The 14,464-nt window shown below is 50.2% G+C and overlaps 1 protein-coding gene across 8 annotated transcripts in view; it reads left to right on the plus strand.

Moving 5' to 3' along the window:
• The window catches only part of LOC144603471 (dedicator of cytokinesis protein 4-like), a 294,693-nt gene that overhangs the window by 126,340 nt on the left and 153,889 nt on the right, over positions 1-14,464 (plus strand). For 7 of the 8 annotated variants that reach the window (XM_078416684.1, XM_078416687.1, XM_078416689.1 and 4 more), the window contains one exon: positions 9,454-9,579. The exons of the other annotated variant lie outside the window; for it this stretch is intronic. In XM_078416684.1, the coding sequence (XP_078272810.1) occupies positions 9,454-9,579 (126 nt within the window). The remainder of the gene's footprint in view (positions 1-9,453; positions 9,580-14,464) is intronic. 8 annotated transcript variants of the gene reach the window in all.

Below are 14,464 nucleotides of genomic sequence, written 5' to 3' on the forward strand. Positions count from 1 at the left end.
CACATGACCCCAACACAAACGTCCATCACAGTGACTCCAAACACCCCCTCACTGTGATGGAGGCAACAAAATTTCCACTCTCTTCCCCACGCCCACGGACAGACAGCTCGTCCCCGACCGACCCGCACAGTCCCCGCAAGGGGATGGAAGTCCCCGCGGCTGAGCCGCACCGGGCGCTAAAACATCCCGCGGCCGAGCCGGGCGACGGAAGGCCCCGCGGCCGAGCCGTGCGCAGCTAAGTCCTGCGGCCGAGCCGCACCGTGCGATGCTAGGCCCCGCGGCCGAGCCGCACCGGGCACCGCTAAGTCCAGCGGCCGAGCCGCACCAGCGATGTTAGGCCCCGCGGCCAAGCCGCGCCATGCGATGTTAGGCCCCACGGCCGAGCCGCACCGGGCACTATTAAGTCCAGCGGCCGAGCCGCACCAGCGATGTTAGGCCCCGCGGCCGAGCCGTGCCGGGCAATGTTAAGTTCAGCGGCCGAGCCGTGCCGGGCAATGTTAAGTTCAGCGGCCGAGCCGCACCGGGCGATGGAAGGCCCCGCGGCCAAGCTGCATCGGGCGATGTTAAGTCCAGCGGCCGAGCCGCACCAGCGATGAAAAGTCCCTGTGATCGTGGCTGATCGTCCACAATCAGTACCCCGTTCCGGCTTTTTCCCCATATCCCTTGATTCCCTTAGCCCCAAGAGCTAAGTCTAACTCTCTCTTGAAAACATCCAGTGAATTGGCCTCCATTGTTATTGCTAAAAATTGGTGACCAAACAGCTAAGATGAGTTCTTCTTCTTGCATTTGAGGCAGCAGGAGTTATGTAACGCCCTCCAGGCGCTGTAGCCAGTGCAATGTGCTGTTGTATAGGGCCGTGAGGTCTACCCCTCCACCAGGGGGACGGAGGACAGTGCAGTCGAGAATGCCGTGCTGCTGATGGACGCAACCCCCAACGATGCATGTTGGCGTTGAACCGGCCGACCCCTGTGCGGAGCCGGTTCAGGGCGACCCACTCTTTGCGGGGCATGTCCGAGCCGGGTGGGGCTGTGGTGTTCGGTGCGAGGAGGTGGCGATGTCTGTTCCCAGCTGGTTCTCCATGCTCCTAGTATGTTGAAACCGGAGCCACAGAGGGTCGCTGCATGATGGGAGAAAGGGTGACGAGATGACAGGCGTTGAGGTCCCAGTTGCTGTGAATCTTGGGCGAGGTGGTGCAAAGGATGTTTGGCGTCCGATGGGGCCTTGCACACCAGCCTATGAGTGAAGAACTCTCTGCGAAGCTTGGCGGGTGCGATACCTGCGAGCACCAGCAGGAGATCCGTCAGAGTAGGGCGTAGGCAGCCAGTGATGATCCACATGGTGTCGTTGAGGGTGGCGTCTAGCTTGCTAGTATGAGCGCTGAGGCACCATGCTGGGGCGGCGTACTCAGCGGCGCTGTACACGAGCGCAAGAGCACTGGGTCGAAGAGTAGATGTCCTGGCGCCCCATGACGATCCGGCCAAGCAACGCAGGAGGTTGTTCCGTGCCGAGACTTTAGCACGGAGAGCTTCAAGGTGTTGCTTGTAGGTCAGCTGCCGATCTAGTTTCACCCCGAGGTATGTAGGAAATGGGTTGTAGGGTAGGGGTGACCCATTGAGGGTAACGGTTAGCTGGCGTTGAGCTTCCTTGTTGTTCAGGTGAAAGGCCGTTGTGGTGGTTTTTGCCACACTCAGCTTTAGTCTCCAGGTCTTGAGGTAGCTCACGACAAGTTCCATATCCGCCGAGAACACATCCTCAACATTTGACCAACTCCTGTCCGAGTGCAGTAGGGCCAAGTCATCTGCGTATCCATACTGGCGCGAGGTCGTGCGTGGCAGATCGCTGATATAGAGGTTGAAGAGCATGGGGGCCAGTACCGAGCCTTGAGGGATTCCGTTTCTGAGGCGTCGCAGTCGGCTAGATTATCCGTCGCTGGTCTTGAGTACAAAACTGCGGCTGGCAAGGATGTTGGCAAGGAACCACACTAAATGACGGTCAGGGATGGTGCGGAGGAGCTTCATGATCAGGCCCTGGTGCCACACTGTATCACAGGCGGCGGTGGGGCCCACCAGATCAGGCCCTGGTGCCACACTGTATCACAGGCGGCGGTGGGGCCCACCAGATCAGGCCCTGGTGCCACACTGTATCACAGGCGGCGGTGGGGCCCACCAGATCAGGCCCTGGTGCCACACTGTATCACAGGCGGCGGTGGGGCCCACCAGATCAGGCCCTGGTGCCACACTGTATCACAGGCGGCGGTGGGGCCCACCAGGGTGATGCCCGCCTTGTCACCCTTTTTGGAACTGTCTTCAATGTCATTGGTCAGCTTGACTATTTGGTGGGTGGTGCAGCGTCCACGCTGAAATCCGGCTTGTTCAGCGGGTAGTTGAGGGTCAACGATTGGATCGAGCCGGGCCAGGAGAAGCCGTTTGAGGAGCTTGTACGGGACACAGGAGTGAGATGGGCCGATAGTTCCTTGGGTCGTCCGCAGGCTTGTTTGGTTTTGGTAGCGCAATGACGGTGGCTTTCCGCCAGATCTTCGGAATGGACTGACCAATGAGGCAAGAGGAGTAAAACTCACGGAACCAGGCCAGGCATTTAGGACCGCAGTGGTTCAGGAACTCTGGGGGGATGTTATCAGGACCCTGAGCTTTTCCACATTTCAGTTGAGAGATGACAGAAGAAAGTTCTGCAAAGGAAAAGGGTGCTGACAGGTGCCCATCAGCACCTGGAGCTTCCCAAAGATTAGTGGATTCCTGTTTGACAGAACGAGTATGGTTCTTGTCCGCGTCTTTGGAGTGGCCATTGGCCAGGAACTGGTGGGCGATGGAGTTGGCCATGACAGGGCAATGCTTTGGGCGGGTACTTCGACCGGTGAGGCGATTGAAGGTCTTCCACGCCACCCTACTGGAGTGTGTGAAGTCGATTCCTTGGACTGTCTCTCCCGCTCTCTGCGCTTCTTGTCGAGGCAGTTTGTCAGTTCCACAGCCTTGGAGGCAGCCTCTTCGCCAGGTTCAGCGTACAGGAATGCATTGTAGCATGCGTCACACTCGCCGTCCCATGTGGGGATGTACCGGCGATGAGAGCCGCGAGGAATGGAACTCCCATGATGAGGAGTTTGCAGAGGGCTGAGTAGGCATTGTCCGGGTTGGTGGGAGGGTGGGGGTGGGGGTGTGGGTGAGGGTGAGGGTGAAGGTGGGGGTGGGGATGAGGAGTTTGCAGAGGGCTGAGTAGGCATTGTCCGGGTTGGTGGGAGAGGGAATGAGGGTGGGGGTGGGGATGAGGAATTTGCAGAGGGCTGAGTAGGCATTGTCCAGTTTGCTGGGGGTGGGAAGGCTGTCGATCCAGAGATCCACCAGACTTGTGCACTGGTCCCACCTGGCCTTGCGAAAATTCCACCTCTTCGCAGGTTTGGTTGGGACCTGGGGCTCGATGGGGTTGTCTGGGATAATCAGAGATGGATGATGTTGTGATTTTGGGAAGTGATCCAGGGTGGTATGGTGTGGGGATGGTCCATTCAGGTTTGCAAAAGCCAAGTCAGGGTTGGTAGTGGTGTCCACCTGCCAGAGCGGAAGCTGTCCGGTTGTTTTGGGTCGTACAGGAGTTGAGCACCAGTGGCTGAGGCCCAGTCTCCTAGTGCAGCACCATCTGGGTTAGTTGAACGGTAGCCCCAGGTGGTGCTGTGGCAATTAAAGTTTCCATCGTACATGCAGGGCCAACCATAGGCGGGGATGGAGTCTTTGTGAAGCCTGGTAGGAGGTGCCTTGTACACATTGATGACAGTGACACCTTCCACTTGCGTTGCCGCCCATTCCACATCCCCCGGTCAGGAGGGGATGTTGCAATCGCTTTCCATTTTGCTGTGTTCCTTACAAGAGTGGCAATCCCGTTGGTCTCGGTCTCAGTGCAGGCGGCCAGGGTATAACCAGGGATCTTCAGGTGGGAGCTGTCACTTTTGTGAGTGTCTTGGAGCAGGATTGCAGTGACTTTGTGGGTCTGTAGCAGATGTTCAATGATGGTGGTCTTTGCCTTGGTGAGGCCTTCTGCATTCAGCTGCAGCAGGGTGATGCCATCCGGTTCCACATCCGTAGGTGCCCGCCCTAAGGAGGGCGAATGCTCCGGGTTGGCGCCAAGCTGCAGCGACTGAGGTTGCATTTGGGCTGCAAGCTGTTTTTTCTGCTTCTGCTGTCTCTGTTTGTTGTCGTTCGCCTGACTGGGGTCAGTTGACAGGGCTCACCACGGGGAGGGCGATAACGTGAACCCCTGTTCGGTTTATTTAACTCACAGATGTGCGAGGAGGCACCTGTTTATTTTAATGTTTAATGGTCATTCAACATACATGCTTCTGATTGTTCGCCAGAATACAATTAATTGAATGTCAACATTGCAATGATTTGATCGAGGTACTCTGTCCCTTTCAAGATACTTAGTAAGATCAGTGCCTTCTAACCCAGTGGTTTCAGCAGCCTTGTGAGATCTACATCACCTGATGGAGCTGATTGCTGGCTTTTATGTCGTTGCATCATTTGTACCAGTACAGAAGAATTGTGAGAGGGACTGTTACAGATTGGCGACACAGAATGTTGGGTGTGAAGTGAGGGCAGAGGTTATGTTTAATCATTCTCTGGTTGACTGACAATTGAATCTATTGCAGTGAAACGTATACAGGTGCTCCTCAGCTTCTGATGGAGTTCCGTTCCGAGAAACCCATTGGAAACCGAAAGTATTGTAAGTCGAAATGCATTTAATACACCTGATCAGGTGGCCGGTAGTGAGCGGCAGGCCGCTGCCGTTTACTCCATCGTTAAGTGGAAACATCATAAGCCGGGGAGCGCCTGTATTTCAGTCTGAGACGTGATGCGCTGTACAACCACAATGCCAAACTGTTGGTGCGTTGTACATCCACAATGCCACAATGCCTGTGTTTCAGTCTGAGACGTGATGCGCTGTACATCCACAATGCCAAACTGTTAGTGCAGAAGTTGTTGATTAGAGTGAATTCATCTGAAGGAACCGTTTGGACAACGGGACTTCATGACCAAAATTATCCCAGTGTGAGTAAATTAATTTTATTGAAGAAAAAGCAAGGAAATGATTGCAGGATCACACAGCAAAGAAGCAGGGTCTTCAGTTCCCCACATCCCTGCTGAGATTTTGCCCATCGACAGTAATCAACTAGCCTGCACGAGGACTGCATTGGCAGTGAGGTGCTTGTCCAAAACATCGTGATTCTACCTGGTTCCACCGACTCTCAGATATCAGCGGCTGAGTCCCTGCTGTACGGTTCAATGACTCTCTGTTCCATCATCCTCCTTTTGCTACAAGCAGTGATGTGAATACTTTGTCCATGCAAACTAGTTGTGTGAACAAACCATTCACAGGTGAGGCTGCCCCTCACCAGTCCCTTCCAAAGTCTAACGTGTGCCTCAGTGTTTGAGGCTTGAACTTTGAAACACGATCTCTGTGCAGTCTCCATAGCAACCATGTTGTTATTGTCTCGTCCCCGAAGCCTTGGATGTTCGCCACACCTATCCCTGCCGTCCTGAACTGACCTGCACCTCAGTGCATTGACCACAGAGTCAAACAGGCCCTTCAGTGCATGGACCACAGAGTCAAACAGGCCCTTCAGTGCATGGACTGCAGTCAAACAGGCCCTTCAGTGCATGGACTGCAGTCAAACAGGCCCTTCGGCCCACTGGCCTGCTTCTCCCATCTTCATTTTCTCCACCTCCCTATCATCTCCTCCTACATTCTACCGCTCATGTACACACCAGGGGCGAGTTCACAGTGGCCACAACCTACTGGGATGTGGGAGGAACTTCTAACACTGGCCACAGGAGAAACCCATGAGGTCATGGAGAACCTCGCACAGCACCAGGGGTCAATGAGATCGTGCAATATCCACTTGCACAGCCCCAGGGGTCAGGCGCGTCCTCATCGCTGGCATTGTGTGGCAGGTCTACTGTTCTGACCTCAGCGTTATGATGACCAAGGCCCCTCTATCCCCATACTGCCCTCCATCAGTACCCAGGGCCCCTCTATCCCCATACTGTCCTCTATCTGTACCCAAGGCCCCTCTATCCCCATACTGCCCTCCATCAGTACCCAGAGCCCCTCTATCCCCATACTGTCCTCTATCTGTACCCAGCACCCCTCTATCTGTACCCAGGGCCCCTCTATCCCCATACTGTCCTCTATCTGTACCCAGGGCCCCTCTATCTGTACCCAGGGCCCCTCTATCCCTATACTGTCTCTCTATCTGTACCCAGGGCCCCTCTATCCCCATACTGCCCTCTATCTGTACCCAGGGCCCCTCTATCCCCATACTGCCCTCCATCTGTACCCAGAGCCCCTCTATCTGTACCCAGGGCCCCTCTATCCCTATACTGTCTCTCTATCTGTACCCAGGGCCCCTCTATCCCCATACTGTCCTCTATCTGTACCCAGGGCCCCTCTATCTGTACCCAGAGCCCCTCTATCTGTACCCAGGGCCCCTCTATCCCCATACTGTCCTCCATCTGTACCCAGGGCCCCTCTATCCCCATACTGCCCTCCATCTGTACCCAGGGCCCCTCTATCTGTACCCAGAGCCCCTCTATCTGTACCCAGGGCCCCTCTATCCCCATACTGCCCTCCATCTGTACCCAGAGCCCCTCTATCTGTACCCAGGGCCCCTCTATCCCCATACTGTCCCTCTATCTGTACCCAGGGCCCCTCTATCTGTACCCAGGGCCCCTCTATCCCCATACTGTCCTCTATCTGTACCCAGGGCCCCTCCATCTGTACCCAGGGCCCCTCTATCTGTACCCAGGGCCCCTCTATCCCCATACTGTCCCTCTATCTGTACCCAGGGCCCCTCTATCCCCATACTGTCCTCTATCTGTACACGAGGCCCCTCTATCTGTACCCAGGGCCCCTCCATCTGTACCCAGGGCCCCTCTATATGTACCCAGGGCCCCTCTATCCCCATACTGTCCTCTATCTGTACCCAGGGCCCCTCTATCCCCATACTGTCCCTCCATTTGCCCATCCACCTCGAGTGACCTCCACCTACAACTGTTTATTGAATCATTCTGTTCAGTGGTTCAGAATTCACTTTGTCCACCCTTCGATCTGCTGCACTCTTCTCAGATCCATTTGTAGCCTTTCAAGTGTTTTTTTTACTGTTTATTCTAACTCCATTCCTGATTTGCTTCCACCTCTTAAAACCTCTTTCTGGGCATGAGAGTTTGTACAGAAACGTGCTTGGTATTTTGTTCCAATTGTGTGGCATCTTTCAGACCACAGTCTATAAATTGATCTCGGTTTTGGCATCTCAAGAGGAAGGTGGAGCAGCTGATGAAACTGAGCTGTGGAGGGATCCAAACTATCATTCACAGGCATTTATTATTCTAAAAAATGACAAAAGCTTCTTCCCCACAGCAATCTAGCACATTCCCACTGCTGTTGTATAAATGTGTTCCACATCACTGCCAGGCTTTGTAATAAACCTCTGATTACCCCACACCCCACCTTCCTGAGTAAGTGTCACCTTTACACTCTCGATCTTTCACGTAAACAAGCACCACGCTGAGATGTTGAAACCAGGTCACATTTTCCCACCTGTGGAATCTGTCGATCTTGGTCCCTGGATGTATTTCAAATTGAGTGCTTTTCCTTCACTGCCTTATGGCAAAGGAATAAAACTCCCTTCAGGCATTCCATTGTCATCAGCAGCTTTATTACATTGGAGGGAAGTTTAGTAATCTTCATTGAGCATTGCCTTGTAATTCGGCAATTTATATTAATGTGTGAGGAGTGACGGGGTTGTTTGGGTGTGGACTGGCCAGATGGTGTGGCATCTTCTGCCGTCCATCTCTGTGTTTCTCTACGCTGGTCACCAGCGTGTCAGCTTCCGCACGCTGGGGCCATCATGTTGGTTCCTGGAAACATAAACTGTCAGCATTTGGCTGCTTTGGCATCGTTGATGTTTGGCATGAGGTGTGATCAAGATGTACAGTCCTGTTGTCATGACATTTTATCATTGTATAAGTATTTAAGGTGTGTGTAAGGGAGTCAGAGTCTTACAGCATGGAAACAGGCCCTTCCGTCCAACTTGTCCACAATGTCCAACATGTCCCATTTACACTAGTCCCACCTGCCTGCGTTTGGCCCATATCCCTCTAAACCATCGTATCCATGTATCTGTCTAAATGTTTCTTAAACGTTGCAATAGTACCTGCCGCAACTACCTTCTCCAGCAGCTCGTTCCGTACACAAGCCAGCCTTTGTGTTAAAAAAAAGTTACCCCTCAGGTTCCTATTAAACCTAACCCCCCCCCTCACTTTATATCCTCTGGTTCGTGAGGATGTCTATGAATGTGTTTACATTTATATGTGAACTATTGCATTTTGGTGTGTCAAACCAGAGCAGGATCCTAAATAGTGGAGCCTTGGAGAGTGTTGCAGAACAGAGAGATCTGGAAGAGCAGGCACAAGGCTCTGTGACAGTGTGGGTCAGGTGGACAGGGTGGTGAGGAAGGTTTGGCATACTTGGCTTCAATGGGAAGGATATTGAGCACAAATGTTGGGACACTGTGATGCAGCTGTACAAGTCGTTGAGAGACCACACTCGGAGTACTGTGTGCGGTTCTGGTCACCCAGCTGCAAGAAGGACGTCATTAAGATGGAACGGTCGAGAAGAGATTCACCAGGATGTTACCTGGGCTTGTGGGCTTGAGTGTTAGGGAGAGTTTGGATAGGTTGGGATTTTTGTCTTTGGAGTGTAAGTGACTGAGGGGTGACCTTACTGAGGTGTGCAGGATTATGAGGGGTATGGATAAAGTGAATGCTCAGTCTTTTCTCCACAGTAGAAGATTCTAAAACAGCAGTTTACAGTGAGCGGGAGCAGATTTAAGAAGGACCTCAGGGGCAACTTTTATCACCATCTTCTTGCTCCTCGATCTCCAGAGACAGAAGGCAAGGACAAGATGCTGGAGAGACTGATCTCAGAGTGCTGTTTGCTGCTAACTGCATCCATGGGCATGTTTGGAGTTTGACCTCAATAAGACTGAGGTCCTGTCCTGTTATTTACCTCACTGGTCTTGGGCATTAGGAGGTTTTGTTCGGTTTCCAGCTGATTTTAACTCGTGTTTCCTTGCAGAAGATTTTCTTTCTGTGCCCTTGGAATCTCAAACTGTGTACGTCTGTCATGAGGTCAGAAGTGATAGAAGTAGAATTAGGCCATTTGGCCCATCAAGTCTACTCTGCCATTCAATCATGGCTGATCTATCTCTCCCTCCTAACCCCATTCTCCTGCCTTCTCCCCATAATCTCTGACACCCGCACTAATCAAGAATCTATCTATCTCTGCCTTAAAAATATAAAATATTTAAAAAATATCCACTGACTCTGCCTCCACAGCCTTCTGTGGCAAAGAATTCCACAGATTCATCTGTCTGCCTGTTCTTGGTTGTAGGTTTATCTGTGGCCTTGCAGCTTCTACACGGCGACATTGATCAGATCCGGAGAGAGTACCGAGTGTTATTCACGAGAGGAGTGGCCATCACAAGGAAGCTGGGCTTTTCAGATATTATAATGCCAGGTAAGCCGGAACAACAATCCACTGATGATGCTGAAAGCACTTTAGCTTCTCCCCAAAGCCTGAGTATAAAAAAGCTTGATCCGAGATTGGAAATCATTTTGATGAATTATCTGAGCAATTTATGCCAAAGAATCGGGAAGGCTAGACACAAGGAACTGCAGACGTTAGTTCAAAAGACACAAAGTGCTGGAGGTCAGGAAGCGTCTCTGGAAAACATGGATAAATGCTGTTTTGGGTCGGGACCTTTCTCAGACTGTGAATGAAGAACACTGCTGTGGTAGAGGTTAGGTGTTTCATATGGATTTTCATTCAGTGCATACTTGAAAATCTTTTTATTCTCTTGCCAAGCAGAAGGCCTCCAATGTGGTAAATTGCTTTGAAATGCACGGTTTAAGGCAAGGGATATTTATGTGAAGAATTATATTTCATACATATTATACGTGTTAGTTGTTTGTCTATATATTTGTTTCTTCTATGTCTTTGTGTGCATTAAACACATTTGGCCACAATAGAAGATTGTATCGAGTTATCATTTTGATGCTCAACTATACAAAGGAGCTTTTGAGTTCAACTAACATTTTGGCAGGACAGACAATTGGCTAGAAATTCAATCGCTCAGCTCATGGGGGAAATAATTATGAAGATCGGCCATGCCCAGAATAGAGCATTTTAATGTGTAATTCCAGACATTGTGTCCTTTGGAAGGCTAGTTTCTTTGTGTCTCGATGGGTGGATTTCCAGCGTAAAGCTCCACCAGGAACAGAATGGAGAATAACGTGAAAGTTTCACCTCCTGCGAGTCTCAGTGCAGTTTAGTTTATTGTCGCGTGGACCAAGGTGCAATGAAAAGCTTTTTTGTCTTTCAACCTCATTGGTTTAAAAATATTCAGTTCTTATTTTCACCAATTCTTACCAAACAGCCAGGTTTTATTACGCACATTTCTCCTGACATTTTGTCACGAGCTATTGTCTAGTAAGTTGGTTTTATCTTTCAATCTTCTCCAACCTGACCACTGTGTTAATGACCACACATTAAGGGCAGGTCACGATCAGAGAGTCATAACGACACTCAGATTCCTGGCATCAGAATTATTCCAGGTTGCATCTGCTATTCTTTGCCTCATTGTACAGCTTGCTACTCAGCGTGTTTTGGCAAGGTCACCCACTCTCTGTACTCGAGGAGAGGAGACCTCTTGTCCTTCCCTCCATGGGAGAAGGTAGACAGGACACAAGTACTTCCTGCATTGCAGGCTTCTCAAGAACAGTTCTTCACAGACTGACTCTGCTCTGACTCTGTTGTTAGAGTCCTGCTGACCATCTCCTGACAGGAGCATGAAAGTGCAGCGCTAGAAAATCTCCATGCACAGAGAACGTACCTTCTACACTGTAGACATGAGGTATTTCAGATGGTGGAGTAGCTCAGTGGGTCAGGCAGCATCTGTGGAGAACATGGATAGGTGACGTTTCACAGAGTGCTGGAGTAACTCAGCGGGTCAGGCAGCATCTGTGGAGAACATGGATAGGTGACGTTTCGGGTCTGAAGGGTCCTGACCCAAATCATCACCTATCCATGTCCTCCAGAGATGCTACCTGACCCAATGTCTCCACATTTACTGTTCTGATCCAGCCTCTTCTGATCCCTCTTCTGATCCCTCTTCTCCCACTCCCATCCCGTCACTGCATCCATCCACGCATTCAGTTGAGGCGCCGCATGTAACTGGAATAGTGTTGATTGTTTTGTGAAATATCCTCTAAAGAGGTGGCTGCAGAGATGGCATCTGCTGGGCCAAATGCTGGCAGATGTGAGAACATCTGAATCTCTGAGATTGACAACGTGGTTTTCCGCAAAGTGTCGTCCAGGGAAACAAAAACAAGGTAAGGTGAACCTCACAATTGAAGTTCTTGCTCTTTTTGCAACTTTCAGAAGAGGCTTAGTGTGATGCACGAGGATATTTGCACAGTAGGAAATCATAAGATCATGTGATAGGAGCCGAATGAGGCCATTTGGCCCATTAAGTCTACTCCGCCATTCAATCATGGCTGGTCTGTCTCTCCCTCCTAACCCCATTCTCCTACCTTCTCCCCATAATCTCTGACACCCGTACTAATCAAGAATCTATCTATCTCTGCCTTAAATATATCCACTGACATGACAATAGACAATAGACAATAGACAATAGGTGCAGGAGTAGGCCATTCAGCCCTTCGAGCCAGCACCGCCATTCAATGCGATCATGGCTGATCACTATCAATCAGTACCCCGTTCCTGCCTTCTCCCCATACCCCCTCACTCCGCTATCCTTAAGAGCTCTATCCAGCTCTCTCTTGAAAGCATCCAACGAACTGGCCTCCACTGCCTTCTGAGGCAGAGAATTCCACACCTTCACCACCCTCTGACTGAAAAAGTTCTTCCTCATCTCCGTTCTAAATGGCCTACCCCTTATTCTCAAACTGTGGCCCCTTGTTCTGGACTCCCCCAACATTGGGAACATGTTATCTGCCTCTAATGTGTCCAATCCCCTAATTATCTTATATGTTTCAATAAGATCCCCCCTCATCCTTCTAAATTCCAGTGTATACAAGCCCAATCGCTCCAGCCTTTCAACATACGACAGTCCCGCCATTCCGGGAATTAATCTAGTGAACCTACGCTGCACGCCCTCCATAGCAAGAATATCCTTCCTCAAATTTGGAGACCAAAACTGCACACAGTACTCCAGGTGCGGTCTCACCAGGGCCCGGTACAACTGTAGAAGGACCTCTTTGCTCCTATACTCAACTCCTCTTGTTACGAAGGCCAACATTCCATTGGCTTTCTTCACTGCCTGCTGAACCTGCATGCTTCCTTTCATTGACTGATGCACTAGGACACCCAGATCTCGTTGAACTCCCCCTCCTCCTAACTTGACACCATTCAGATAATAATCTGCCTTTCTATTCTTACTTCCAAAGTGAATAACCTCACACTTATCTACATTAAACTGCATCTGCCATGTATCCGCCCACTCACACAACCTGTCCAAGTCACCCTGCAGCCTTATTGCATCTTCCTCACAATTCACACTACCCCCCAACTTAGTATCATCTGCAAATTTGCTAATGGTACTTTTAATCCCTTCGTCTAAGTCATTAATGTATATCGTAAATAGCTGGGGTCCCAGCACCGAACCTTGCGGTACCCCACTGGTCACTGCCTGCCATTCCGAAAGGGACCCATTTATCCCCACTCTTTGCTTTCTGTCTGTTAACCAATTTTCTATCCATGTCAGTACCCTACCCCCAATACCATGTGCCCTAATTTTGCCCACTAATCTCCTATGTGGGACCTTGTCGAAGGCTTTCTGAAAGTCGAGGTACACCACATCCACTGACTCTCCCTTGTCAATTTTCCTAGTTACATCCTCAAAAAATTCCAGTAGATTTGTCAAGCATGATTTCCCCTTCGTAAATCCATGACCTCTACAGCCTTCAGTGTCAAAGAGTTCCGCAGATTCACCACCCCCGGCTAAAGCAATTTCTTCCCATCTCCTTCCTAAAAGAACGTCCTTTAATTCTGAGGCTGTGACCTCTAGTCCTAGACTCTCCCACTAGTGGAAACATCCTCTCCACATCCACTTTGAAATGGGTCAGAGCGGTTTGTGGGTCAGATGCTGATTTGTTGATGCCTTCACTGCGATAACAACATTCACCAACAGAGGGCAGTGATTTCTCACTGTCGGTACAAATGTGCAGAATGCAGATCTGGGGCATGTTTTACACTTGGGAAACCATGAAACAGTGCCTCTCCACGAATATTATCTGTGGGTCATTATATAATCACAAAGAGATTAAACACTCACACAAAGCATATGTGTTTTCAAAGCTCACGGGGCAAATTACAGGCACTGGGGTGTAGCAAGCAGGAAGTGCAGGTTCTACAATGTTAATGTTGTTGGGAGAGGCAGGAATGTTGTGGCAATGCACTCTGAACTCTCAATGTGTGAGAGTCAACATCAGCAGGTGATGACTGTAGTGGTCATGGTCTGTGATCTGTCTTTGTGCTGTATCAGAGTTATGTTTATCTCATATCCAACCAGGAATGAGGAATATACAGAGTGCTGGAGTAACTCAGCGGGTCAGGCAGCATCTGTGGAGAACATGGATAGGTGACGTTTCACAGAGTGCTGGAGTAACTCAGTGGGTCAGGCAGCATCTGTGGAGAGTATGGATAGGTGACGTTTCACAGAGTGCTGGAGTAACTCAGCGGGTCAGGCAGCATCTGTGGAGAGAAGGAATAGGTGAGATTTGACCTATTTATATGAATGGAAGTTTGGCATATTGGTAGTGCCCTGAGTGAGGTGATGGACACACTGGTATACAGTGTAGTCACAATTACAACCCTCTCTGAGAATGAGGGACTGGTCTCATTCGTAGGGAGAATTCAGATTGGATTAGTTGGGCTGATGGGAATTCATGGTTTTTGAGAGACCCAATTTGATTTCCACTGGAGTAGAGAAGGCTGAAGGGAGAAGTGGTAATGCTTTCTAAAATTACAGCAAATTATACAGTGAGCAACAGTGAAATGCTGTTTGCTGTGAGTCGATGTCAAAGTGTCAACACGAGAGTGGAGAGGCAGCAGGTTGTTGCTACACACATGTAGGCAGTGTTGATGGACACAATGTTTTGTCACTCGGTTGTGGGCAAGATACAGGGCTGCTTTTGTGGAAAGGTAAGTCCATATTTGGAACAGCGAGAGCTACAAGGCTGTGGGGAGAACACAGTGAATTGTTGCATTACCACAGACAGAACTCATCGATCAAACACTCACCTTCTCAACACATTGATTTACACGTAAATAAAATCCTCATTCCGTGGATATAAAGGTCTCCTGCTAAAGTGTTACGTGG

This window comes from Rhinoraja longicauda, chromosome 20, assembly GCF_053455715.1.
Source record: "Rhinoraja longicauda isolate Sanriku21f chromosome 20, sRhiLon1.1, whole genome shotgun sequence".
Classification (NCBI taxonomy): Eukaryota; Metazoa; Chordata; class Chondrichthyes; order Rajiformes; family Arhynchobatidae; genus Rhinoraja; species Rhinoraja longicauda.